We start from the raw sequence: 26,724 nt of genomic DNA on the forward strand, positions 1-26,724 counted from the left end.
TGCACTGGCAGTACTGTATTTAGTTACTGTGCGATGTATCACCAGAAAACAAATCTCCAGTTACGTAAATCTATAAAATGCCAGTTTGTCAAAGTCAAAAATTCACATCAAATAGCTTATCTGGAAGGCAGGAGCCTCGTGCCCCTGGGGCTTACTGGCTGTTTTTAGGTGGGTCTCTATCTGTTGTACAGGGAAACAGGAAAACAACATTGTTTTGTCGCTGTAATGAACAGGGAAGAAGGTTTGATTTGATGGTATTGTTAAATGGGAAACCTCCCATGACAGATTTCTCTCCTCTCTTTTTCCATTGCTTTGAGAACCAAATGGGATGATTGGAATAAGACCTGTTGTAATTAAGTCAGTTTACTTGTTTCAAGTAGGAATTGATGCATTTTTCAGCCATACTGCCAGCATTTCATTCCAAAATCCAGCATTTGTGGACTCTGACCTGAAAAGAATGTCAAGAGAAGATGTTTGACCATCTTATTGTTCTCATATTTTCAATGATGACTTACATCTTCTGTTTTCTCCCCAGTTATTTGTAGTAGATGTCCAGACCGGTCAAATTACCAAGATTCCTATTCTGAAAGATCGTGAACCTGGTGTGGTGAACCAGCAGGGATGTGGTATTCATGCGATTGAGCTCAACCCCTCAAGGACCCTTCTGGCCACAGGTGGAGACAACCCCAACAGTCTTGCAATTTATCGTCTGCCTACACTCGATCCTGTCTGTGTGGGAGATGTAAGTGGGAGTATCAAGGGAAAACGTATTGTCACTTACAAGAATTACTGCTTTGAAGTGCCTAGTGTCAGAGCAAGGTTAAGATTTGGGAGTGGAGGGTGAATTCTGAAAGCTTGAAAACATTCCCACTTAAGTTGTTTTTTGACAATACATCTTAAAAATGAGTAAGTACAAAACATGTGAAACTATTCTCAGGGTTCTCAGTCAGATTTCTTCTTCCTCACCCTCATTCAGGTCTACTTCAGATAGATTTTAAGCACTAAAAACGTAACAAAATCTTAAATGATGGTCTGATTGTGGTGATGACCTCTGAAACTAGTTTTAGTGGAAAAACTGTTTTGAGAAGTTCTAAAGGTTATACAAGCTGTTCAGATGTTCCCCTTTTCCAGTGCAGCTTATGTATGTTTTATTCCTCAGTCAGAAGTTGGCTTTAACTGTTAGTTCTAACTCAGTGGCTTATGGCAGTATGGTAGACTCTTGTACTGCTTATATTTCTGAAACATCATGAGGCCCTTTTTTAAAATAGCCAATCTCAAAAAGGAAAAAAAGGCTGAAATTAGTCTAGTGGTGTCCTGTAAGCACTTCTCTCATTTCTCCTTTTTATTCAGGACTTCACATAGACGTTAACTGCAACAGCAGAGGTCAGGTCAGAGTTTCTGCAGTAGCAGATAACCAGCTGCAGAAAGGCTCAGCTCTGAATACTTGTTTGACTTGCTGTTAATTTGCGTCATGCTGTGACTTTGCAGGTTTTCAAACAGAACTAGAGTCTTGTGGTCTGCTTTTCCCTCCTTTGTTTCTCACCTGCTAAAGAAAAGTTTCTTGAAGTAATCGTCTTGAAAAATTGATCTGTAGGCCATATATTGTAAACATAAGGCTTTGGTCACTCTTCATGGTAGGGTCATGTATCTGAGGAAATAGAAGTATGTAGGTGCTTTACAGAGTAAAGAGTGCTGCTTTCAAAATGGAAAATCTGGGACCTTAGAATTGAGATCAATTTATCCTTGGTCAGAGATGGGTTTTTCTGTCACCTAATTGCTCTCTGTTAGTATATGCTTCAAAATCAAAAGAAGTTAAAATTACTGCGAGGTAGTTAAACTGCTCTAGCTTGACACTGGAATCTTACTTGCGTGTTTTTAATGTAGGTCTGTCATTCTGAGTTAGTACTAAAGATCAAATTGAAGAATACTTGTCTGCTTTGTCACAACTTTAGAGTTTAATAGCACATAATCTGTCTTGTTTTCTTTCAGGATGGACATAAGGACTGGATATTTTCAATTGCATGGATCAGTGATACTATGGCTGTTTCTGGTAAAGTTGGTTTTTGATGTCTCTTCTTCTTTCCAGAATTTTATATTGATGCACAGCACTTCATATTTTTAAGGGAAGCACCTTTATCAGGGGATTTGAAATCACTTGGAACAACCTTGGCTATTTAAATCCTACTTGGTCTAGTACAGAGCATCGTTTTATTTTATTTGTAGGGCTCTGTTCTATATTTGATTTTTCTAGTATTGGAGGGAATATTACTGTCTGTCCAGTACATGTTCCCATGAGAGTACCTTTAAACACAGTGTATGACAGGGAAGGGTTTCACGCAAGAAGAATAATCTCAATATTAGCATTGGTTATCAGTTAATAACATTTAAATACAGCAAAGCAATATCTGTTTCATTAAAGCCTTGAATGTTTCCAGAGATGGGGCATCCACTACCTCTGTGGACAAGCTGTTGCAGTGCCTCACAACCCTCCTGGTGCAAAATGTCTTCTTCTGTAGCCTGACTCAGGAGAAAACAAAGACAACTAAATTGGAATAATAGGATTGTTTAGGTTAGGAAAGACATTTAAGATTGAGTCCAACCGTTAACCTCACACTGCCAGTCTACCACTAGGCCATGTCCCTGAGTGCCACATCTACATGTCCTGTAAGTACTAGGGATGGAGGTTCCACCACTTCCCTTGCCAGCTTTTCCAGTGCTTTGCAACCCTTTAGTGATTATTTCCTAATATCCAGTCTAAACCTCTCATGGCACAACTTTAGACCATTTCCTGTTATCATTATGCCTGTTATTTGGGGGAAGGGACCAACCCCTACCTTGCTACAACTTCGTTTTAGGGAGTTGTAGTGAGTGATAAGGTCTCCCCTCAGACTCCTCTTCTCTAGACTAAACAATCCTAATTCCGTTCACTAGCTTTGTTGCCCTTTCGTGGACATGTATTCTGGCAGTGCTTTAATCTTACAGATTTCAATTGCTTGTGTATATGAAAGTGTGGAGCAGAAAAGTTTGAACTCCAAACATTGAGGATCTGGCAAATAAATTTATCCAAATTAGGATACTAAATGCATTTTTTTTTGTGCTTTTATTGGGGCAGATTAAATTCCACAGGAATTAAAAAGAGGATTTGGTCCTGTGACACATCACACCAATCATACAGTTCAAGATTTGTCAGTATATTTTCTTACTGCTGTCAAAACTGAGAGAAAACAAAGAGGACCCAGAGACTAGATTATTCTTCTTGCTTGCATTAATTTCAACAGGAATAAGGTGTGGCTCTGCTTGTAGAACCTTCAGCAGTGTATTTTGCTACTCCGTAACCATAAAATTCAACTCTTGACTGAGCTGAGGTAGAATCATAGAATTGCTTGGTTGGAAAAGACCTTGAGATCAAGTCCAGCCGTACCTGTCTGCTACTAAACCAGATCCCTGACCACCTCATCTACCCATCTTTTAAATACCTCTAGGGATGGTGACTCCACCACCTCCCTGGGCTGCTGTTCCAGTGCCTGAGAACCCTTTCAGTGAAGAATTTTTTCCTGATGTCGAATCTGAACCTCCCTTGGCACAACTTGAGGCCATTTCCTCTCATCCTATCCTTTGTCACTTGGGAGAAGAAACAAGCACTCACCTCTACAGTCTCCTTTCAGGGAGTTGTAGATAGTGATGACGTCTCCCCTTGGCCTCCTTTTCTCCAGTCTGAAGAACTCATTTCCCTTAGCTGCCTCTCATAAGATTTGTTCTCCAGGCCCTTTACTAGCTTCGTTGCTCTTCTGTGGATGTGCCCCAGCCCCTCAATGTCCTTGTAGTGAGAGACCCAAAGCTGAACACAGGATGTGAGGAACAGCCTCAGCAATGCTGAGTACAGGGGCAGAATCACTTCCTTGATCCTGCTGGTGAATGCATCAGTGCACTCAGTTGCACTGACTGGACAAGAGATTTAGACATGTCAAAATCTTCAGATGGGATGAATAATTCCCAGGATGGCATAGGCCTGGAAATGAAGGGTATTGTCCTTGGTTTCAGGGCTAACCAGTTGAACAGTATACATGGACTTTTTTCCCTACCTGGGGCCATTAAAAGGGGCTTGTTCCTCAAAGTGTGTCAAGAGGTTTAGAAATTCTGGTGCTGAGTTTCCATCCTGCATAACAAACAAGATTAGGTGCCATTAAAAATGATCAGCATGTAGGTTGACTAGTAGGATGTAGAGTTGTACGGTCTGCTGCTCTGCAGTGCCCTTAGGAAGTTCTGTTTGTATTTGGCTATAGTTGGTGATGGGGGCAAATGATTGAATCCATCTGTGAGAGACAAAGCCATCTCTGCCATGCTGGACCACCTGTATTACAAGAAGATGTTTTACTTAACTGTCTTTGCAGCTCATTCCCTGTGATGTACCAAAGCCAGTAAATTTGATAGTCTCATTGTCTGGGTCCTTTGCCCAGGGCTGAAAGAGCCAGTCCACACAGAGTAGACATCTCAGAGCTGGGTATTGGATAGTAACTGTGAAAAGCTAGCACATCTTTTCCCAAGTTCTCTTTCGTTTTATACAGTTGAGATAAAAAGAAACATTAACAATCTTTTTATCTCAGTCCTTGGGAGTTTAGAGTCCTAGAACTTTTCTACATGTGCTCAGAGTACGGGGCTTTAAGATTCAGGGTCTGGGTTTCTACAGGGCAGGTGTTTTACTGTGTTAATGATAATTTAGTGAGGCTTGATCCTTCCAGGTTCTATCTGTTCTAGTCCGTTATCTCAGCAGTGTTGTTGTTGCTTGCAAGTTCCTGATTAGTTCATCCCGTTTCTCTTTCATGTTTTCAGCTCAGGGTCGTTTCACGTACTTCCTCAGTTCTTTCCCAGCTGCAGCTTCTGACCTTCGGTGTCTCTTTATTCTACAATCTGATGTAAATATTTAGGTGTTTCTAGCAGCTTAAAGACATGAAATATTTCTTGTGTTACTTATAAGAGAAGGATGTTTGTGCTTTTCGCATTGTGTAGGGAATGGAAAGTAAGATACATGTCAAACCTGCCAGGGCTGACTTAGTGGAATAGCTGCCTAAACACCAGAAGGGATGGGTATGGGGCCTTCAGTTAATCCTGTGTCTGTCTACAAATCAGAGACATTCAGCTTTCTTCATTTAGAATTGTTACTCTTACTGATTCATATTTGGTTTAATATCTTCAGATTCAGTCAGAAAAACAAAATGAATTTTTGCTTTTTCAGCCTCAGTTCCTGTGTTAGAACTTTTAAACAAAAAGTTGCGTGGGTTTAATCAAAATGCTTTAAAAAATAGTTTTGATACAAATTGGTACAAATTGTGGTGCAGAATAAATGTTTCTGTTCAGCTCACAAATGTATGTCCACTATCCATAAGTGTGTACTGGCAGAAATCACGTGAACCCAAACTGGCATAGATACAGCTGAGTTCTCTGGGAGGTGTTTGTATTGTCTTAACAGACTCAGTCTTAGCCTTGGTAAGCCAGACTGAACGTGCAGGCTGTTCAGTCACCTCTTGAGTTTATTCTACATCGGACTCTCTAGGATGCATCAAAAACGTCAACCCTGTATAACAATAACCACTAATCATTTTGAAAACAGAGGAGGTGATCTAGCTGCTTGAAAACCATGTGGACAAACCAGTTGTCAATGAGTTCACGATGTTATGTGCTTTACAGCACAGTAGAATGAAGGTTAGTAATATATAATATGTAGGTGCCAATAGTTTGTTCAGTTAGATTAATTTAACAGCGTCCTTTTTTTTTCCAGAACCTCTTGTTTGTTCCTTTTTTAAGAGGGAGTTATGTGTGTGTAAAATGGACTATTTATTTATGGACTGTTTATTCAGGTTCCCGGGATGGTTCGATGGGTCTCTGGGAAATCACAGATGATGTGTTGTCCAAAAGTGATGCCAGGCATAATCTCTCTCAAGTTCCTGTCTATGCCCACATAACACACAGGGCTTTGAAGGATATTCCCAAGGAGAACACCAATCCTGACAACTGCAAAGTCCGAGCACTGGCTTTCAACAATAAGAACAAGGTCAGTAACAAAAGCTAAGTGGTTAAGAAGCCCTAAGACTGTCTGTATGTATGGAAAAAAGAAAAAGTAACATGAATCATAATTGCTGGAGAAGCATCCTAATATTTTTCCCCCCATCCTTTCGCATCTTTCTTATATGGGATGGTCATCTTCATTCATACTGTCTGCTTCTGCACCAGATGAATGGAGGAGTCCAGTGGGAAAAAAAATCCAACATTTTCAGAAGGAACAGATTTCCTGTGGGTTTGATTTTAAGCTTGCACCCTGAGGAGGGTGGGGGAATGCTTACAAGAAACAGATAAAGCACACTTCTTGCAGCTTGAATCTCACTCTTGAGTGCTCTTGCTGCTTTCTTCCTCTTCTGTGAAGACCAGCTAACACTCGGGCAGTTCCTGTTTTGAGGGCTGGATTGTTACTGAATTGCTCAGCAAGTGAGGTGACTGAAACACAGGGCACGCACCAGCACTTACTTTGGTGTTGTTTTGTGGGTATTTGACAAACAGTGAAGGCTGATTTTTTTGTTGTTACCAGTGAGAATAGCAATTCATCCTCCACTACTTTTCTTTGCACCCTCCAAGAACAGAGAAGGTCTGAAGCGGAGGTGGATGTGCTCTCAGAAGCACGGTGATCCTGTGGACTTGATTTTTAAGTATAGCTGTTAAACACTTCCCTGTATTGGAGAGTTCAGATAGCTTTTTCAGTAGACTAGTACCTGCAAAGAAATACTTGCTTCAGGGACAGAATCAGTGTGGGAGCTGCTGAAGAGAAATGCCAACTCTAGCTTGCACTAATACCTCATTATTTGATTGTCTAATAAAATATGTACTTTTGAAAGCTGGTTTTGGTTATTCGCTGTTTTATTAATTCTCATTCTACCTGGCATCTTTGTGCTGTATTGCATTCTACCAAGATCAGGATAAAACGAAAATTTATCTTTATAAGTATGTACAGGGCTGTGGATGAGTTCAGTCTGGAAGGTGCAGCCTGCCTGGTAAAGAGTGTGAGTTTGAGAGGACATCTGTAATTCAGAAACTAACTCTTTGTTCTTTTTTTAATAGGAGCTGGGAGCTGTGTCCCTAGATGGGTATTTTCATCTCTGGAAGGCAGAGCACACACTTTCAAAGGTGCTTTTCTGTCTATTGGTGTGAAGTTTCAGCAATTGTCAGGCAGTTATGGCTGTTCACTATTCTTCATCTCCTTTAAATGAAGAAAGAGCAGTACTGTTTGTAAGAAAACTTAAAAGCTTTACATAAAATGAAATGTCCCAAAAGTTAGAGCATAAGGAGAGCAACTCTGCACTCCTCTTGCTTTGGAGGATGAGAGATGCTCTTAAAGTTTCACCAGTTCTGAACTGATGTGAACTGTTCCTTAGAGTATGACAGATGCTTGATTAGCAGTGTTGATAAAGGAAGCTGCATCTATTCAAGTATAATTGCAGACCAAGCCCAGACACGTCTGCGGTAGTGTATGAGGTAAGCCTATGTGGTAAGCTTATTCAGCTGAGAGCTGATGTCTGTGTACACCTGCCGAGAAAATAATACCAGTTTAGAAAGGTTTAAAACCAGTTGCCAAAATGTGCATTGTTCTTTGCGTATTACCTGGCCTCAGGCTTTATAAATCCATTTGGTTCGTCAGGCATCCAGTCTCCTTCAGGCTTTTTCTCTGGGTCAGGTTGTTGTTCTTCTCTTGAAGTTCTATTTTTGTGGTGAACTTATTTTTCATCTGCATTTTGGTCCTTTCACTGCAGCTTCCTTGAATGTAGCTTACAAAATTGTTCTGTTAACGTATTGCTCTTTTTCTCACAGTGGATTGATTTTTATTTCTTCTGTTTGCAGTTGCTTTCCACCAAGTTGCCATACTGCAGGGAGAACGTGTGTTTGGCTTATGGTCAGGAATGGTCAGTGTACGCAGTGGGATCACAGGCACATGTCTCCTTTCTGGATCCCAGGCAGCCTTCTCACAACGTTAAATCCGTCTGTTCCAAAGAACGAGGCAGTGGTAAGAAACATTGTCAAAAGACGCTTCAAATAGTTGGGTTGCAGAAATAGCCATTAAGAGTGCAGTAAAATAAACTTCTAATTAATAGGAAAGTTTTTTTCATGTGTTAGACTAAATAGTTAATAGTGTATATAGGGTTTGCTTTTATAGCAGTGAGTGTTGAGCAACCAGTAAACCAAACCTACAAGCAACTCTGAAATCTAGTGATAGACAACATTAGTGCTTTTCTGATCAAGTAAATGATGCACTAATAACTACTGAAACCTTAAAAATGTGCATTTTACTTCTGCTTATTTTTTTACTGTGTCTTACTCTGGTTTACTTCTTCATCTCAAAGCAAATGCAGTCTCTGTACCACTACTGATACTGTCTATCCTTGCTTTTTCTTTTGGGAACAGAAAAGAGGCAGGTTATCCACTCTGTGCTGTTGTATTGGCAGTCTGTGCTGTGAGTCAATGCTCTATTTGTAATTTTAAAGCCATGAGTGAGACTCTTAATTTTCTATGTATATTTACTTTTACAAAAACACATTCTAAAAAAAATATACAGATTTGCATGCTGTTTTTCTGTTCTGATGTGGATTCAGTTTGTCCAACTGAAACTCTTACCCCAGGACCAAGGTGAAGTCTTGCAGGGTTTATAGTCTCCTAAGAGCTACTTCCTGTGTCCTTTGTTTTCAAGCATGAAAAGGTGCTGTGCTGTGCTGCCCATTTTAAACACTGTTAATCCCAGACTTATAAGTTGTGGTCCTTGCTCACCTTGTCTGTAGGCATCGTCTTTTCATTGGTCAAGTTATAACGTAGGCAAGGATTAGGGAAGTTTTATATATGAGGTTACTGGAGTTTTCATGGTGCTGTCTAGGTGCTTTCAGGGTCTGCTTCTTTCAGATAGAGGAAAAGTTTCCATAAGATGAGAAAAGGTGCTTCACCAGCTCGTGTTGCCACCTGAACATCCTTCCAGTAATAAACAGCCCTTGTTCTGACACTCTGTGGAGGTCCTTGACGCTGTCACCCTTCAGTATCACAGGAAAGCAATACCAAGATACTGGAGTGCAGTGCCCAGTGGTGGCTGAAAGCTTCTGCCTTGATATTGTCCCTGCTTGAGGGATGATCTATGTGTAGATGATATCTCTGGACCATCTCCAGTTAGTGTCTGGAGAAAGCCTTTCTTTGATGTTCTTTTCTGTTTGGCGTAGTAGGTGGATATTTTTTTTTGGCATGGTGGCGGAGGCACTTAAGTAACATTAATTCGCAAGATACTGGGTGTTTCAACTTTCTATTGATCTCACTGAGACTTGGAGTGGTGCAGTGCCTCTGGAACACAGGCTATTTATTGATTTGCTGACTCAAGTCTGGGTTGGCTTTTAAGTGCTTTGAGGTGTTACCTGAATTTGGTTTCAGCTTCTGTATGCGTCTGCTGAACCTGATAAGGCCACATTAACTCCAGATCAGTAGTGCTGCATGCAAAAGCAGGTCAGAGAACGGCTGTCACTTAGTGAGACTGGAACTCAGGCTTGTTTCTACCCCTGTGTGTAACCCTGTCTGCTCTACGTGAGATGGCAGCTAAGGCATTTTAGTGCATCTTGTGAAAGTTGCTTTTTCTTAGCAGCTGTACAGGGAAGTGCAGGCCCTGGAGTCTCGTTCTCAGTCTGCGAGAGCAGCTGGTTTTTGTTCAGATGGCACTTGACTTTGCATCCTGAAGGCAGCAATGGTAATGGGCATAGCTTGTGCGGCAGGGACTGGTGTGGCTGTTCCGTGGACACACTACTGCATCTTCACTTGCTTCTGGGATATGTCGGGCCTCCCTGCCTCTCAGAAGTAAGACTCAATTTGCTGACCTCAATATTCCAGGTCCGCAGGTGGTAGAGTGCTGGAGATGGATATGTGTGAAGAGCTTACTGTGATCAGTTCTAGGGACAGGTTGTGCTTTTGGTTTGATGAGGATAATTAATCTGACATACTTCAGCCTCTTAGAAGCCAATTTGAAGTGCTGAGTTCATGAAAGCCTGTTCTGAACATCCTCTTAGCAGTGGTTACATCACATATTGCTCTGGTTAATTTTTTTATTAGAAAAAGATCCACAGTAGCTCTGCTTTTTATAGCTTTTATTAATAAATTGCATTGAAAAGTATATGCCATCTGCTTTCACTCTCCATCACCTGTTTCTGTTGAGTAGTATTCTGCTGAGTTGCTTGTCAAGAGCAATTTTGGAGCAAAAATAAGAGGGTCCCCTCTTGCGCCTTTCTCCTTTTATCCAAGTGACTGCTCTTGATTGCAGAGGGCTCAAAGCTTTCTGCATGCATTTGCCAGAGCCAGGCCCTGGTAATTTGGTGGGGGGAGTTGTCATTGCTGTATGAATCCAGTAAATCCAATTCAGCAGGTGTGAGGCATGCACACTGGTTTCCTGCTTACTGAGCCTGCAGGCAAGACTTCACCTCACATCTGGAGCACAGCAATGTGGCCCTTCTTGTTCTAAGTGTGTGTCACAAATGCTGTTGGCTATGAATGTGACATCAGGTTGTGGAGGTGGAAGGATGAGGATGTATTTCTAGTTGGGACAAAAAGGAAGGGGAAAATCCCTGACTGCCTCCACACCTCTCGGGTGTTGTTGTCACGTGTCCTGCGGGGTGTATTCCAGCATGTTACAAGTTTTGATGTTGAGTCCTACTTGGAATAGTGACAGCAGCTGGCATGTGGACATAGCTGGCATAACTTGCTTCTTTTTCCCTCCTGTTTGAATGCTTGTTTTGGCTGTAATTCAGTGGTACTTTGAAGAGGACTTAAAAGCCCTAGAGTTTATAACCTGGCATCATGTTGTACAGGAAAGAAAAGCATCGATGTAGTGGGGTTTAATCTGCATAGAAGAGTTGTTTGGGGTTATTGCACAATAAATAGAGATGAGATGACAGGACTTTTTGCTAACTGCACATTCCTGCATACAGAATCTTCCCAAGATGGTTGCCAAGAAATTCTTGTTTAACTGAGGCTTTGGATTTAGGTTTTGTGAAAACAAAAATGTGCTCCTTTTACTGAATCTAGAGGCATAACTGAATTTTGCTAGAAAGTTTTTTGTTTGGGCTTGGAAACATGCTCTGGCTTCCCATATGCTGGCTTAATGTGGTGCTGCTTAGGTTTTAGGATTCCTAGTGTGTTTCCATTGCTAAAAGAGCCAGCTACAAAGAGAAAAATGTGCTCGTGCTGAGTGGAGATAGCTTCAAAATTGTTTATAGAATCATAGAATGGTTTGGTTTGGAAGGAGGCCACCCAGTTCCAACCCCATGGCCCATCCAACCTGGCCTTGAACACCTCCACGGAGGGGGCATCCACAACATCCCTGGACAGCCCCCATAATGAAGAATTTCTTCTCAATGTGTAATCTAAATCTTGCCCCTTCCAGCTTGAAGCCATTCCCCCTTGTCCCGTCACTCCGTGCCCTTGCAAAAAGTCCCTTCCCTACAAGGTTTCCTGTAGTCCCTTCAGATACTGGAAGGCCACTATAAGGTCTCCCTTGGACCCTTCTTTTCTCCAGGCTGAACAACCCCAACTCTCTGAGCCTGTCCTCAGAGCAGAGGTGCTCCAGCCCTCTGGTCATCTTTGTTGGCCTCCTCTGGACCCATTCCAGCAGTTCCATATGAAAAGATCCTGATCTATCTTGGCAGCAAAGTGACTGGTGATTTATATGGTTACACTTGCTCACCTGCTGATCAGCAAAATGCAGTTGTTGGCAGCTGGGACAGTAATTTTTATCACATGGTCACTTATCGCAGCTCTGCAGATAACTAGATTGGTTGTGAACTCGTGGAGGAAACCCACGTGATATCCTTTCCTCTGTCTGCCGCCATGTACTCAGTCATGGTGTGTTCACTTAGGTTTGTGGCAGACAGAGCAAAGCTGCTTTTGATCCTAAATGGCTGTCACACCCCAAGGTAGATAGAGTAGGACCCAGAATTGTATTTAAACATTTAGTTTATTACCTACAATGTTACAATTCTAAGTCAAGATTATAAGCTTAAGTCTAGACCAGTATTAACATCCTATCAGGGTTTGAAAAAGGACTATGCGACCTGTACGGAGTTCAGTGATAGAGTCTTTAGATGTTTCCTCGAAGCTGCTGTGAGTGACGTTCCTGCAAATGCTCTGGTACTTGTGGATTGTTGACGTTGATGGAGGGTCTCAGGCTAACTGAGAGGGAGCTACAATTAGCGCTTGCTCCTCTCATTCTCTTGCAATCCGTTCTGGAGTGATAATGTCTGGGGTGCCAGTCGGCCCATCTCCTTTACCTTTAGTCAGTGGTGCTGATAGTAGGGGACACAGTGGATTGCAGTGCAACCCCCACCCATGTGTAGGAATCCAGAGAGCTCCAGGGTCATAGATCAGGATGTTTCCATCATAAGAAACTCATACTATTTCTGTTCACAAATCTTATTAATACTTTTGTTTTGAGGATCACCTCTGTGTCTTTGTTTTTGTTCTGCACTTATGATGTACCTCTGCGTACGTGTGTTGGTCTGTGGGGAGAAGGGGGTGACCATGGGCCAGTTTGGTCATCTTGATAGGCAGACGAGTGGCTGAGACATAATCGCATGTTCTCCCCTGCTCATCCTTGCTGCACAGACGGGCTTTGTTGTGGCCACTGGTGTGGAGTAGCCCCCAGACCTTCGCCTGGCCCCTCTCCACCCAATGGCTCAGCAAAGCAGCAGCCCTCTTCAGCAGCTTCAAGGGGGGACGTGGCTTATGATCTTCCCTTACCTGGCAGCACTGGGCTTGCTGAGATGGTAGAATCACTAGGTTGGAAAAGACTTCTAATATCATCAAACCCAGCTGAACCTGTCCACTACTAAATCATATCCCCAAGCACCTCATCTTCCCATCTTTTCAGTCTCTCCAGGGATGGTGACTCCACTGCCTCCCTGGACAGATGTTCCAGTGCCTGAAAACCATTTTGGTGAAGAAATCTTTCCTAATGTCCAATCTGAACCTCCCGTGGTGCAACTTGAGGCCATTCCCTCTTGTCCTATCACTTGGGAGAAAATGGACACCAAGCAGTAGCACTGGAGAGCCAAAGCATCTGTCTTCCTTACTGCTTTTGTGTGTCCTTTCTCTGACAGGTATTCGATCAGTGAGCTTCTATGAGCACATCATCACAGTGGGAACGGGGCAAGGTTCCTTATTGTTTTATGATATCAGAGCCCAAAGGTTCCTGGATGAAAAGCCCCTACATGCCTGCTGTGGTCTGAAGCAGAAAATAGGAGGGAGTGAAATTTTGAAGCTGACTACTGGGAAAGGCTGGCTGGTGAGTAGCTTGTAGGTATGTGGGAAACACTCTTTCACTGGTAAACTATTGAAAAGGACAAAGTCTTCAAAGCCAAGATAATAATATTTTTATTTTACAATTCAGTGCTGAATTGGGTGCCCTTCTAAAAAAGGCATACCATCTTACAAAAATAGTGGGTATATGCACTAGTTTTAGACAAAGAACCATGAATATCTCTCCAAGATTGCTCATTGTATTTTTGGAGTGTTCGACTATGTCCAGAGACTCCTTTCAGGTTATCATTTGACCTAAGACAACTACATCTTGCTAGACAACTAAACATCATGTCTGGAGATTGTCTGCGTATTATCTCTTGATACAAGACAGATTTATATGACAAGGTAATTAAACATACAAACCAGTTGCAGCAAAACTTGTCAATTAATTCTCACAGGTAAGAGTGACCCTTTATGGAGGAGTGCCTTAGGGACAGGAAAGCCATTCTTTTTTTAGTGATGGGAGCTGCTGGATGAAATGCTCCCCAGCAGAACTGTGATCATGTAACCAATAACTGTAATCATGACAAGCCAGAAGTGCTGCAGAACTGCTTTCTGCAAAAGCTTTATGAAAGAATACGGAATGCATGTTTGCTTGAGCATAAGCCATACTGACACATTTATTATGCGCTGATTCACATATGAACTACATATGCTATCTTGGTTTTCGAATGTAACCAAACTTCCTAGTTTGCGAATCTCAAACACAGAACAGCTGTCTTCTTTCAGAAACGTGCTACCCTAGTGCAGTATTCAAAATAATTGTCTTCCTTCAGAAGTGTGCTACCCTAGCATAGTACTCAAAATAAGGAATTTAATGCAATTACAGTTGGTTTTAGAAAGAGTGGCTTCCTGAGGTAGTGCCACAGCAGGTGCTGGAGTTCCATTTCCTGCCTGTTACAAGGCAGTTAATGGCTTTGCCCAACTTCTCTCCATTATTTCTTGTATCATTGTGATGTAACTTTAAAAACTAATGAAACTTGATATCTTACCTGCCCTTCACCTTCTGAGCTCTAATGTTTGGCCCAAATGGCCTCAGGAAAAGCTTCAGGACAACCCTGGTGTCTTCAAGTGGATCTGTCTGAAGCTTTAGGGAGTTAAGGGAAGATCCTTTTTTAGGCTCTGGAAGCTACCTTCTGCTTTTGTGAAATAAGGTTTTGGTTTGTTTGGCAACAATAACATTCTAAACTTTTCTTTAACAGAATCATGATGAAACCTGGAGGAATTATTTTTCTGACATAAATTTCTTCCCAAATGCTGTTTACACCCACTGCTACGACTCGTCTGGAACGAAACTCTTTGTGGCAGGAGGCCCTCTTCCATCAGGACTTCATGGGAATTACGCTGGTCTCTGGAGCTAATGATAATTCTTTATAAATGCTGATCCTCACACAGATTTCCACTTTTCTTTTCCTTTTCTTAATGACAGAATTGTGTGATGCCATTGATTTCTGATTTTAATGCAAGTTACTTTTTAGCAGAGTTTTCTGTTGGTCTCCAACAGTTTTGTACATCTTTTGGAACCAGTTTTTTTGCTTTAACCTCCTTGATCCTTTGTAATGGGGGGGGTTTGAAATCCCTTTGTTGTATTTACTCCAAATGACTCTTTCTCCCACATTTAGGCTGTCTTGGCCACATGCCCCCTCCCCTACTTTGCTGTGAGGTGGGATTCCTTTCTTATAGAGTGGTTGCTCCTGGGCTTTCTGTGAAAGTCAAGGGGCTGCGTGTGTGCAGATACTTTGTGTCAGTTACTTTACCTGGAGCGAGAACTACTTGTAATTAAAAAAAATATAAAAAAAAATATTTATAAGAGATAAGCTACTACTTTATCTGCAGAGCCTGGCCCTGGCCTGGGTTGATCTTATTTTTTAAAAGTACAAGTCTAATGGCACTGTTTGTACGTAGGGGATATGATAATTTTCAGCTATATTCATTGAAGCCCAGTGACAGATTCCCCAGGAGTGTTGCTCACCAAGCCCAAACTGCAGAAGTGCAGGAGTTCTCGAAAGTGTGTTTGTATTTGAATTGTAGTTTCCAGCAGTGCCAGGAGCATAAATTGCTCTTCTTTTCCTTCTCTGCCTGTCCCAGGTATCAGCTTGCACAAATGGAGTTTGTGTTGGCTGTTCTGCAGTGTGGCTGTTGCTCAGTGAGATGACATTGATGGCCTACAGAGGTGCTGAGAATAGATGGGGGCCAGGGACAGAATGTTCTTGTCATTCAAAATGAACTGTATCTATTTTCCATATGAGCCAAGGTTCCTACATCCGCTCTTGCGGTAGTTCATGGGTTCTTCATAAACTGCCTAAAATCCAGGACATTTTTAGTCCCACGTTGCAGAAACATTTCCCATTGGAGAGGAGGGAGCTGAGCTCTTCTCCCAAGTGACAGGGGACAGGACGAGAGGGAATGGCCTCAAGCTCCGCCAGGGGAGGTTCAGGCTGGACATCAGGAAAAAATTTTTCACGGAAGGGGTCATTGGGCACTGGCAGAGGCTGCCCAGGGAGGTGTTTGAGTCACCTTCCCTGGAGGTGTTCAAGGGATGGGTGGATGAGGTGCTGAGGGACATGGTTTAGGGATTGATGGGAATGGTTGGACTCGATGATCCAGTGGGTCTTTTCCAACCTGGTTATTGTATAATTCTATTTCCACACAGCAAGATAACTTGCTGTTAGCTCATGCTGCTGTAGCATTTTTTTGTCATCCTGCTTGCTACAGGAGAGGCTCAGTAACTCCGCAAACCTTCTGCTGCCTTCTGCATTCAGACTCCCTCACTTTATGTGGGACTAGATGGGGATAATAGGTCCAATGCCCTTCACATCCAGCTGTGAAGTGTATGCATTCCAGGGTGATGGTCTTATCTAATACTTGGCTAAAATGCAGGAGTCAAGGGTGTCCAGCCTTTTGGCAGGCGGTAAACTCTTGGCTTGTTACTTATGCCTTTGCCTTCTGGTGGGATGAATGCCCTGCCCCTGCCCCAGCAGAGCAGAGTGTGCCTGTAGCTCACTGCTTTAGTGCTAAATGGGCAGCTGGTGGAAGCTGAGAAGAGAGACAAGGCTGGGACATGCACTGTCCTACTGTCTCTGCTGAAAATGACTGCCACCACTGCAGAGCAGCTTTAGGCCCTTACACAGTCCCTGCCAGGCTGCCAAAAGCTTGTCTGCCTGTGTCCTTGCAGCCCCTCTCATCTTTATGCTTGGTGTCTTCATTGGTAAGGCCAAGCAGTGAGCGTCAGGCCTAATTTCCAGTTGGTAGTAGACACTTGGATGGAAATCCTGCGAGGAATGCAGTTCTCTGTCATCCGGGTGGAAATCCATGCAAGGATTCCATCCTTTCCCAGATGTGCACCTGTCCCAGCAGTGTAGTGGGTGCTTCGCAAACAGATCTCATGGCGTTTTGCAATTCAGCTTCCCACTTGGGCTGATTGCTTAAACTGAATCAGTTCATAGCATCATATGTGTGGCTATGCAGGCTTTTCTCTGAAATGGGGTAAATTATAAACCATGGGGTAGACAAGGAGCTCTCAAATTTGTTTAGAGTTGATTATTGTGTCTGAAAATGTTGTAATGGTGCCTGTGTTGTTCTGTGATGGCACCGAACTGCTCTGGGTATGTTAGGGGTTTTGAACATTGGAAGTACAGAGGAAAACAAGCCTTGGTGAAGCATGGCAGCATGGGTATTTCTAGGATTACTCTTCCAGCTGCTGTGTAAGATCACTCTGTTACAGGGAACATGTTCTGCTTAATTTGTTTTTGTTTGGGCTTGGTTTGAGGTGCTGCTTCTTTTCTATCTTTTTTTTTTTTTTTTTTTTTTTTCCTAAAGAAACAAGATGCTTGAGTCCGAGTGTCCTCCAGTCCTGCTGAAACAACAGCTACTAGTTAGGTGCTTAGTGTCACAAGTGCCAAAGGGAAATTCCCATTCTGGAAATCCTAGCCTTGATATTGATCTGTTAATGGAAGTAATTAATTGAATGAATTGATTTGAATTAATTCCAGGTCTGGGTGAGGGGGCAAAAAGGGTGTTTGTGTGATCTGAGCTGCAGCCTCTGAAGACAGAGGCTGGTCTTCTGAGCCAGCATCCTCCAGGTTACTGAAGAGGCACCCCTGGGAAGTGTCCCCCTCTGCTGACCCTTCACTCCTAGAGTACCTCAGTCTGTGGTCCAAAGGCCTGACGGTATGAGTGCCCTTTTCCTCCTCCTTTTCTTTTTTTTTCCTTTGGAAGCTTTGGACAAGTCTTGGAAGAATCTGGACAATGATGTGAAGCTCCTCATGTGCTCATTCACACATGCTTCTATGTCTTCTGCTTTCAGTGTGCTTTCTTGCTAAGAAAACCTCTCAAGGGGAGGGAGCCATCCTTCTTGCTATATGAAAATCCCCCAAAACACTGAGTTAGAAAGCGAGGTGGAGGAGGTTAATGATGTGTGAACTGTCCTCCAAATATAAGTGATGGGAGAAACATAAGAAAAAGCCATGTTTTCTTACTTGATTTTATGTTGTTGCTCCATTGGGTTAGAGATCAGAATTGAAATCCAGGATCATGGTGAGAAATGCAGGGGTTTCCCATCAAAGTATAGGAATGCCTGTACAGTAGGGAATTTCTGGGCTCCACGTGGAAGGAAATTGGGTGCACCCCATTGTTCACATGGCAGATACACCCCTGCTGTAGATTTAATTCAGTTTGGTGCTTGACTACTCATTAAGTAATGAAAAAAATGAATTCTTGAATGGCTCTCTGGGCTCTGCTCAGACCCCCTAACATTCATGTTTTCCTAATGATTTCCCCTCCTTGCTCTTTCCTGCCCTCCTGAATGGTCTGCTTGTGGTTGCTTCCTCCACCACAAGTCACCCCAGTCTTTACTACAGCAATATTGTACTTGCAGAGGTGACCTCTGTCGAGCAGAAATGCACTTGCTGGCATTTTATCAAGCCAAGCTTGAGACCTTCAATTTGCTTTATTTTGAACTAAGTGAACCTTTGAGGCTGGCTCTGACTGTGAAGTGGGGCAGTTGCCCTTGTACAGTTTGACTCATGGGAGGATTACCCAGTAACAGTCCATTCCTGGGGGCGGACAGACTCCAGTTTATCTCACATTAGGCACTTGAAAGAGAAAATAACTTTAATCATAACAGACCTTCCAACTTTCCCTCCTGCTATTGACTTTTCAGTTATGTGGGATCTTTCGTGCCACCGGCGAGTGTAGGAAGCAGTTAATTTTACTGCTCAGCTCTTTTCAGTACACTGACATGTTAATTAGGGTATCTTTGGGTATTACATTTTCATTATTCATAATCACATGTAATCAAACTAGTGACTTAATTATGGGTTTGATAGTACCCAGCTTGTAACTCTGGGTAACAACCCCTCAGCAGCAGTTGGGTGTTCCCGATGGACATTCCCAAGGAAGCAGGAGCTACTTTGCTATGCTCCAGCCAACACAGCAATGAGTGTGGTGCTCACCCTCTTCACCAAACACCTTGTTCTGGGTTATTCCTCCAAATTTCTCCCTTGCACAGACAGGTTGGACAGGGAGAATTGTTAGTGCTCTCCTTGGGTGCTTTCTGGGATGGTGGTCAAGAAGTGAGTCTGTCTGTTTAGTTTGCTCATCGTTGCTGCTAGTGTTAGCCCAGGGTGAGTAATTTACCAAAGAGTCGTTAATAGGTGTTTGTTCGTAGTCTCAGTTGTTCATTTTCCACATAGATGTATCATTAATGCTGATCGCAGGAGTGCCCAGTAATCTTCTAGATCTTATCTATCCACGAAGGCTACATTCACATTGTGGGTGACTCTTGTAGCTCCCTTAATGCGGGAGACTCTTGAACTTTGTTATGGGGATGTATTTGCTGCCTCCATTTGAAGTCTTTGGCAGCTTGCTTTTTTTATGTACCAGTTATTCTCTAGAGTTCCATGCTCTTCCTTCACCTGAGCACTTGTTTTGTATGTAACTTGCAGCTACAGAGTTAACATTAAAATTATGATCCAGAGATGTCCACTGGTGGTTTGGTGTCTTAATTTCCGACCCTTGGCTGAGAGGCACTTGCTGACCTTGTGTCCCTTGCCTGGTACAGATGTGAAATAAAACAGGCTTGCCTAGACCTTTCACACTGGTCACCTGTTCACTTCTTTTGCAGGAAACCAAGAACAAATCAACCATCAACTGCTGCATCTCAGCAATACAGCAGCATCTTTCTGCAGATGGGTGGGAGCTGAGCTCTGTTTCTGGTGGCCTGATCCCCTTGTTTTCTATGAACTCACTTTTCCAAGGTGTCTGAGAGGTTCTTAAGTAGCTTCTGCTGCAATTGCTCTGACTGAATTGCTGAACTGAGGTGGAGCATGTTCCTAGGAACACTGACCGCTGCAGAGCTGTGTGAAGTGCAGGCAGAGCTGATCCTCTGTGCAGCGCATGCTGAGCTGCGACTCCCACATTAACCAGGAACACACTCTCTAGCTTAAAGCCAAGCAAAAATCCCCCTGGGCAGCGCTGGCCACAGCAAAAGTCTGTGGTGGGACCTCAAAATGAGATGCATTTCTGAGTGTTGTAGTGCCTTTAGTAACAATTTAAAGTATCTGAAGCACAGACCCTGGGAATTTGTCCATGTTGCAGGCGAGGAGAGCGGAAAAGAAAATACAGCCAACATTAGTCTGAAGGGACCTCCTGTGTGTGCTCTCCCTTGGTGCTACAAGCAGGTGCTTTGGTGTGCGGTGAGGATGAGCAAGGAGGCACAAGAGAAAAGGTGAAAGCCCAGCCATGTCTGGCATTGCTCTCAGGACTCCTGAGGAATTTGAAAACATAGAGGGGATAGTTATTCATTGCTCAGGAGGTAGTTGCGACAGGGCTTAATCAGGAACACTTTCAGAGAGATTGAGTGGCTATCTCTGTCATTCTCATTTCTCCACGTTTATTTGCAAGGATATAAATTAAGTATCTTTTTTGGCTTGTGGTGCTGGATTTCTTTATCAAAACTATGTGGTACTTGGCTAATGAGAATAATGCTCTTGAAAGAATTCCCAATTAAAAATTGAGTGCCATTTCCTAGCAGCCTTTCCCTCTAGTATCCTGCTGGGAGTTGCTGGTATGGTCTAAGAGAGTGCACATCTATCTACAACAGGGTGCCACAGTTGGCAGAGTTGAGAAAATGTGGGCTGCCTGGCCATTTCTGTACCCAAGAAAACAACAAGTAAAACACTTGATTGCATACAAGTTCTGGTCATCAGACTGAAACCGAGAGGGTGTATAAAAGCCCTTGCAGTGTAATTCATTGTCTTTGTAGTCCCAGGTGTTGATTCTTTGACCTCAGAACAAAAGTCTAGGAGTCAGTGTGTTGTTTTCTTAGGAAGTGCTTTTCTAGATTCTCTGATTAGAAGGGAAAATTCAGGTGCTGAATCTTAAAATCTCATTAAACTTGTACTTTTTATTTGCCCGTTCACCTGGTTTCCTTTCCTTTCCAAGGCCTCCCACAGTCTCAGGGTATGTAAATCACTATGACTCGTCCAAATAATGCTGAAATGGACCAACCAGAGGTTAACGTGCCTTCCTCTTCTGGTACCTTGATCTTTGTAAAGTTATCTCACAAAGTCATCACTGTCTTAAGGCTGGGTACATGCTTTGTCTTTTTCTAAGATGTACGTATTGAAGTTGCAACAGTTTTCTACTGTTACTTGTGACTTGTTCCATTTGTTTCAAGGTGTGATGTAGACACAAATCAACGCTCCGGTTTGTCCTGGGATCAGTCTTAACCTGTGACATCCATTAGTGCGTGCTTGTATGTTAATGTGTACACAAATGCTGGATCTTCCCCATTGCCTGTGATGTACTTTTATATGATGCACAAACTACACAAGGTATTTTAAAACATGTGGCGATCGCAGCTTGTTGCTGGAGGGTAAGATGTCCTGCAATGAACTCTTTTTAATGCTTTTTTCCAAATATGTTTAATAAGATCCAAAGCCTTGGGGGATGGGGGGATGTAACAGGACTGATATTTGCTGGCTTTTGTTCTGAATGCAGGGTTTAATGTTCATTGACAACTCTTGCAATTCCATCCATTTAAAAGAGCCTTTTTCAGCTTGTTTCTGTCATAAGCTGTGTCAGAAACAGCGCTGGATCCTGAACTATTGCAGAAGCTGTCAAGTGAAGTAGTAGCAGCTCTCTTTTGATGTTATACAGTGTGCTTTTAAGTGTAAGGTGAAACTGTTCAAAACTATCAATGCAGTTTGCAGATGGAACAGTGGAAAACTGCAGATTGTATGTGAAGCCAGACTGTCTGCACATGGGGCATTGTTTCTCCTCTCTGAAACATGATTTTTTTTCTTTTTAATAGAAAGACATTACATGTTTGGCTCTGTTTCTGAATTGGCAAGGGATATCTGATCTTAAACTGACATCTGGAATTTGGGCTGATTTTTTGTTTCTTCTGCAGGTAGCAGAGGGTAGCGTGATTGATATGAGATGTCCCTTCCCAGCTGTAAGCTTAATTTGATAACAAGAGAGTGAGAACAGGAACACTTCCACACCTGCTGTGGCCTTCAGTGAGCGTGCATGTCTGTAATTACCTGACATACGGCTCTGCATTCTGTTCATCCAGGAGGCTACCTTCATTTCTAGTGCAGCACGATTAGTCACCAGCGTGCTGACAATCCTAGATGCTCAAGGAGCTCTAATATACGTGTGCTCCGTGTGCTAATGCTGCCTGTTCTCTCTGTACCCCAAGTGCAGCCTGAACCTGGATTTCCCTTTTTAGTTCATTACAACTTCAGCGTAACTAAGGTCCTGGTTTTATCACAGTCACTTTTCAGAGTAGAACAGATCAGTTTAAGTTTGTTTTGTAATGTCTAGTGCCTTCCTTTTCTCCCATTTTTCCCTAGTTCACCTTTAACAATCAGTTCAAAGCTACTTGCCTAGTCTGAAAAATACAGAGTCATAATAAAAAGAAAACCTGGAGCCCACTGCAGAAAGATCACTCTGTGCTCTTGCCATAAACTTCAGTGGCTGCCTGCCTGCCTCAGAGTGGAGGCTCTGCTCCTGTGCAGTCTGCAGAAGCTGAAATTCTCTCATCTGTATCATGCAGTGGGTGTCAGCAGACGGGGAAGTGGACGCACCCTGTGTCGGCACCCAGTGTGTTTGTTAAACTGATTGGTGGTGATTCCATCAGCCAGAGAACTGGTGTCTTTGGCTGCTAATCAATGTCATAACTAAAGATTTCATTGGGAGCAAAACCACAAGGGTACATTACTAGCTTTCTGCTGACTTCATTCCCTCTGAAGGCTTTCTCCACAGGTTTTTGTCTTTTGCGTATTTGGCAGATTATGAAAAAGCTGTGCTATTGAAGTGCTTTCAGCTAAACTGTTACCCTGTGCTCAAAAGGCAAAAGTTATTGTGAGCTTTGGCCAGCAGAAACGCCACAGGCTGGCAGCGCTCAGAGATGAGCTGGGAACAGAGCGTTCAAGCAGTGGAAGCCTTGAGGGGTTGCTCCATCATGCCTTACACTTACGCGACTGCAGATTGGTTGCTCTCAGAACTTACACAGCTGCTGGTCATCCCTCTTCAGATGAGACATGAAGATGTCATGGGGAGGAACCAGTTTCCTCAGTGGTCACTTGCTCTCCCTCTCATCACTCAAGGTTACCAGTGCAGTCGTCTCAGCTGCCACCAGCCCCCTCCATATGTTTCCTGCTGCAATGATGGAGTGAAAGGGCCCTGCCTGCAGCTCCCTCCACATCAGGGTGGTGAATCAGCACAGGTTGTATGAGCAGGGGTGTTAACAGGCCAGCTGGGATTTCGCAGTGTGGGTGTGACTGTGGGACCATCATGATGAGGTCCAGATAAGGAGGGTCTAATGCCACTCTTGTTCAAAATGCTGTGTCTCCATTATCAGCCTCTAGCCTCGGCCTCGCCTCCTGTCTTGCCACCCTCCATCCCCTGGGGCTTGAGCGAGTTCCCTGCCCTCTGTCAGGGACTGGTTCAGGTACCAATTCAGCAAAGCCTGGGTGGCCCTGTTTAAGCCCTAGTGCAGTTCACTGGCTTAGGCAGTTGCTAGCTGAATTGGGGCTGCTCACTGCCTCCCTGTTCATTAGACTCAGCCCTGGATATCTCCCTGGACTGGTTTCCCCCTATCAACCTGAAGGGCTTTGCTCTGCATTCATTCCAGCTCTGTGAAGGATTTGATCCCTGTACTGCTGGCTCTTTCAGTTTGGTGGGGTTTATTTTCTAGCTGATTATTCTGCGGTTCACTGCGTATGTATAAAATCCTCCTGACTTTCTCAGTTCTCTTGAATGTGGTAAGGGGGCCCATCCGTGAGGCATCAGAATTATTTCTTTACTTCCAAGGTGCACAGGAACAAGGATCTCTCACAAACAGTTTCAGGGAGGAGAAGCAGCTGCATACACACAAGTGGAAAGGTATCTCTGGGTAGAATAGGTAAGGGAGCAGTTCAAGAATTTTAAACAGAAGAACAGTAACTGAGCTTTTTGGTTTCTTTTTTTAAAAATTGTGTTAAGAGGAGGTGGTTCTGTGTCCTGATCTGTGGGAAGCTGCCATGTAAACTGGGGTTTTCTCTTCATCAATGCAAAATGTGCCTCTCGACTATAATGCAAAATTCAGTCTCTGCTCTCTGCAATGGGAGAAGTTTAACTGAAGATCTAACTTTGTTTCTTGCTGTTTGTATAATCATGCACAAGATAGCCCTTGCTGGTCTTTCCCAAGCACCATGTAACACCATCCCTACTTAAAAGCAAAACAGGGATTGCATTGAGCAATGGAACCTGCTGAACTTCCTTGGTTTGAGAGGCACTGGAGAGAAGAATCCATGTTCCATGTGTTTTAGACACATCTTCGAACCAATGCAGCTACTCTCTCCAATCAACACCCCTTCCTACCTTTCCCTCCATTCAGATGGGAAAGTAAAAGTAAACCCAGCAATATGTGATCCAGTTGACATGCTTGCAGGTGGAATATGGTGGTTTTGAATTTCAAGGATTGAGATTTCTCTTGTGGAAGAACTCTGTGTGGGTGCAAGAGCTTGGATTTTGGATTACAGCTCTTCTGCCAGCTTGCTAAATGCAATCAAGAACTCTGGATCCTTGCAAAGAAGACTCTGGTAGAACTGCTGTGAAGGTGTAGGCTGGAACTGATTATTTTAGGTCATCTGTGTGTTGCTTGACTACATGGACACTGTTACAGTGATTTATTTTTTTTTTTACAGATTGCTTTCCTTATGTCAGTCACAAATAACTCTTCATTTGCTGTTCAGAGAAAAACTGTTAATAGGTACATTTCCAGATCAAACTAAGAGCCTGATTTTCCATCTTGCATTAACCAGGTCACTATGTTCACATGCCAGAAAGATGTTGCTCTTTGGAAAAGCATGTTAGTGTATGTGGCAATGACCCATGCACTTTTTAAATATCTAGATCTGTACATTCTCACCTGAGTATCGTTAACCATGCTGTAGTCTGACAAATCAATCTTTTACTACTGCCCTGTCATCGAGATACTTGCAATTAACTGCAGTTTGTTTTTTCCACTACTTGAAGTTGTGTGATCTGAAAACTGGTGAACAAAAAGTATTTGTGCATCTTACTATGGGTATCTCTAAATAAAATGTATTTGTATAGGGTGTTGGATTGGCTGGTGGTTTCCTTTATTTGCCAGTGATTCCAGTGCAAGTAAATCCAAGGCGCTTTGAGAGCAAGGGCACTCGGGTTTCTCCCTATATCAGTCCAGCCTCTGTGTTGACATGACTGATTCTAAAGAAATCAGATCAACTGTTGTCTTCCTTTCACTGAGTGAATTCTCAGCTTGTTCCTGGGTGTTGTAGCTTAAATATCAGTCCTGTTCCTGTACAGCTACAGTTAACACTCCTTGCTTCCATAGGAAATGTATCTGAAAGCACAGTTGGGAGGTATCTCCTTCCTGTTCTTTTCTTCTCCTGCTTCGTTTGTTCTGAGGCAAGAGTTTCTGTTCAACCACTTTATTTTTCTAAGAGGGAAACACTACCTGGAATCCAGTGTGCAGTTCTGGAATCCCCAATATAAGAGGGATATGGAACTGTTAGAACAGGTCCAGAGGAGGCCATGAAGTTGTTTAGAGGGCTGGAGCACCTCTGCTCTGAGGACAGGCTGAGAGGGTTGAGGTTGTTCAGCCTGGAGAAGAGAAGGCTCCAAGGAAACCTTATAGTGGCCTTCCAGTACCTGAAGGGGCTACAGGAAATGTTGTAGGGGAGGGACAGGGACTTTTACCCCATCCCTGGAGGTGTTCAAGGCCAGGTTCAATGGGGTTTTGAGCATCTTGGTCTGGTGGGAGGTGTCCCTGCCCACAGCAAGGAGTGGAACTGGGTCCCTACCAACCCAAACTCTTCTATGATTCTATTACTTTTACAAGGGCATGGAGTGATAGAACAAAGGATAGTGGCTTTAAATTGAAAGGAGGAAAATTTAGGTTGGATATTGGGAAGAAATTCTTCCCGATGAGGGCAGTGAGGCGCTGGCACAGGTTGCCCAGGGGAGCTGTTGGTGCCCCATCCCTGGAGGTGTTCAAGGCCAGGTTCAATGGGGCTTTGAGCAGCCTGGTCTGGTGGGAGGTGTCCCTGCCCAGGGCAGGGGGTGGAACTGGATGGGCTTTGAGGTCTCTTCCAACCCAGACCATTCTGTGATGCTATGAAATACCTCTCAGAAGCACTGGACAGAACAGACACTGACAGGAGGACGGTTAGGTATAGGACTAAGTTTTATGTACCAAAGCTGCACCTTTTGTGCCATATTTTTGTTGCACAGGACTGTGAGGCTTCTGTCCATCTGTCCTATTTCCCTACCTCTTCTTACTTGCCTAAAACTGGAAAGGTTATTTTTGGAGAGGACGAATGTCCTTAAGAGATTGAAGCTTTATGCTGGACGTTAAAACTATGTGCCTAAAACCAGCTCCTGCATCCGCATCATCTTCACACTTGGCCTCACCCCGAGGTACTATTTTCCACGGTTGCAGACAAACTGCAGCTTTGCATGCAAGATATGCAAGGCCACGGCTCCAGCTGCACCATCTCCGCTCCCTGGAGTACTGTAGCAGGCACTAGTGACGGCTGTGAGTGCTGGAAGAAGAGAGGCTAAAGGGGAATGTGAATACTGTCATCCTGCTGAGCCGTACACCAGAACTGTTTGAGAGCCGGGATGGGAAAACCAAAATATCCCTGGTCCTGGAGACATGCAGGAGATGATAGGTTAGATGTGTGGTGGGATGGAGCTAGAAGGCATCAGCAGCACTACAGCCCGAGGCTCCTGGCCCACCTCCTGTCACAGCCGTGGATTTGGATGAGCTTGTGCCAGCCTCTCCGTGTGTGACCTGGAGCTGAACTGCTCATGAGCTGTGCTCCATTCCTAGAT

At 43.4% G+C, this 26,724-nt stretch overlaps 2 protein-coding genes across 7 annotated transcripts in view; both read left to right on the top strand.

Moving 5' to 3' along the window:
• DCAF12 (DDB1 and CUL4 associated factor 12) overlaps positions 1–17,177 on the top strand; it is a 28,184-nt gene extending 11,007 nt beyond the window's left edge. The window contains exons 3-9 of the mRNA XM_069880935.1: positions 536–742; positions 1,990–2,050; positions 5,856–6,049; positions 7,108–7,173; positions 7,885–8,047; positions 13,155–13,339; positions 14,559–17,177. Of these exons, the coding sequence (XP_069737036.1) occupies positions 536–742; positions 1,990–2,050; positions 5,856–6,049; positions 7,108–7,173; positions 7,885–8,047; positions 13,155–13,339; positions 14,559–14,717 (1,035 nt within the window). The 3' untranslated portion in view covers positions 14,718–17,177. The remainder of the gene's footprint in view (positions 1–535; positions 743–1,989; positions 2,051–5,855; positions 6,050–7,107; positions 7,174–7,884; positions 8,048–13,154; positions 13,340–14,558) is intronic.
• The window catches only part of UBAP2 (ubiquitin associated protein 2), a 365,909-nt gene that overhangs the window by 203,663 nt on the left and 135,522 nt on the right, over positions 1–26,724 (top strand). The window lies entirely within an intron of this gene.

The sequence above is a fragment of the Phaenicophaeus curvirostris genome, chromosome Z (assembly GCF_032191515.1).
Source record: "Phaenicophaeus curvirostris isolate KB17595 chromosome Z, BPBGC_Pcur_1.0, whole genome shotgun sequence".
Taxonomy (NCBI): Eukaryota; Metazoa; Chordata; class Aves; order Cuculiformes; family Cuculidae; genus Phaenicophaeus; species Phaenicophaeus curvirostris.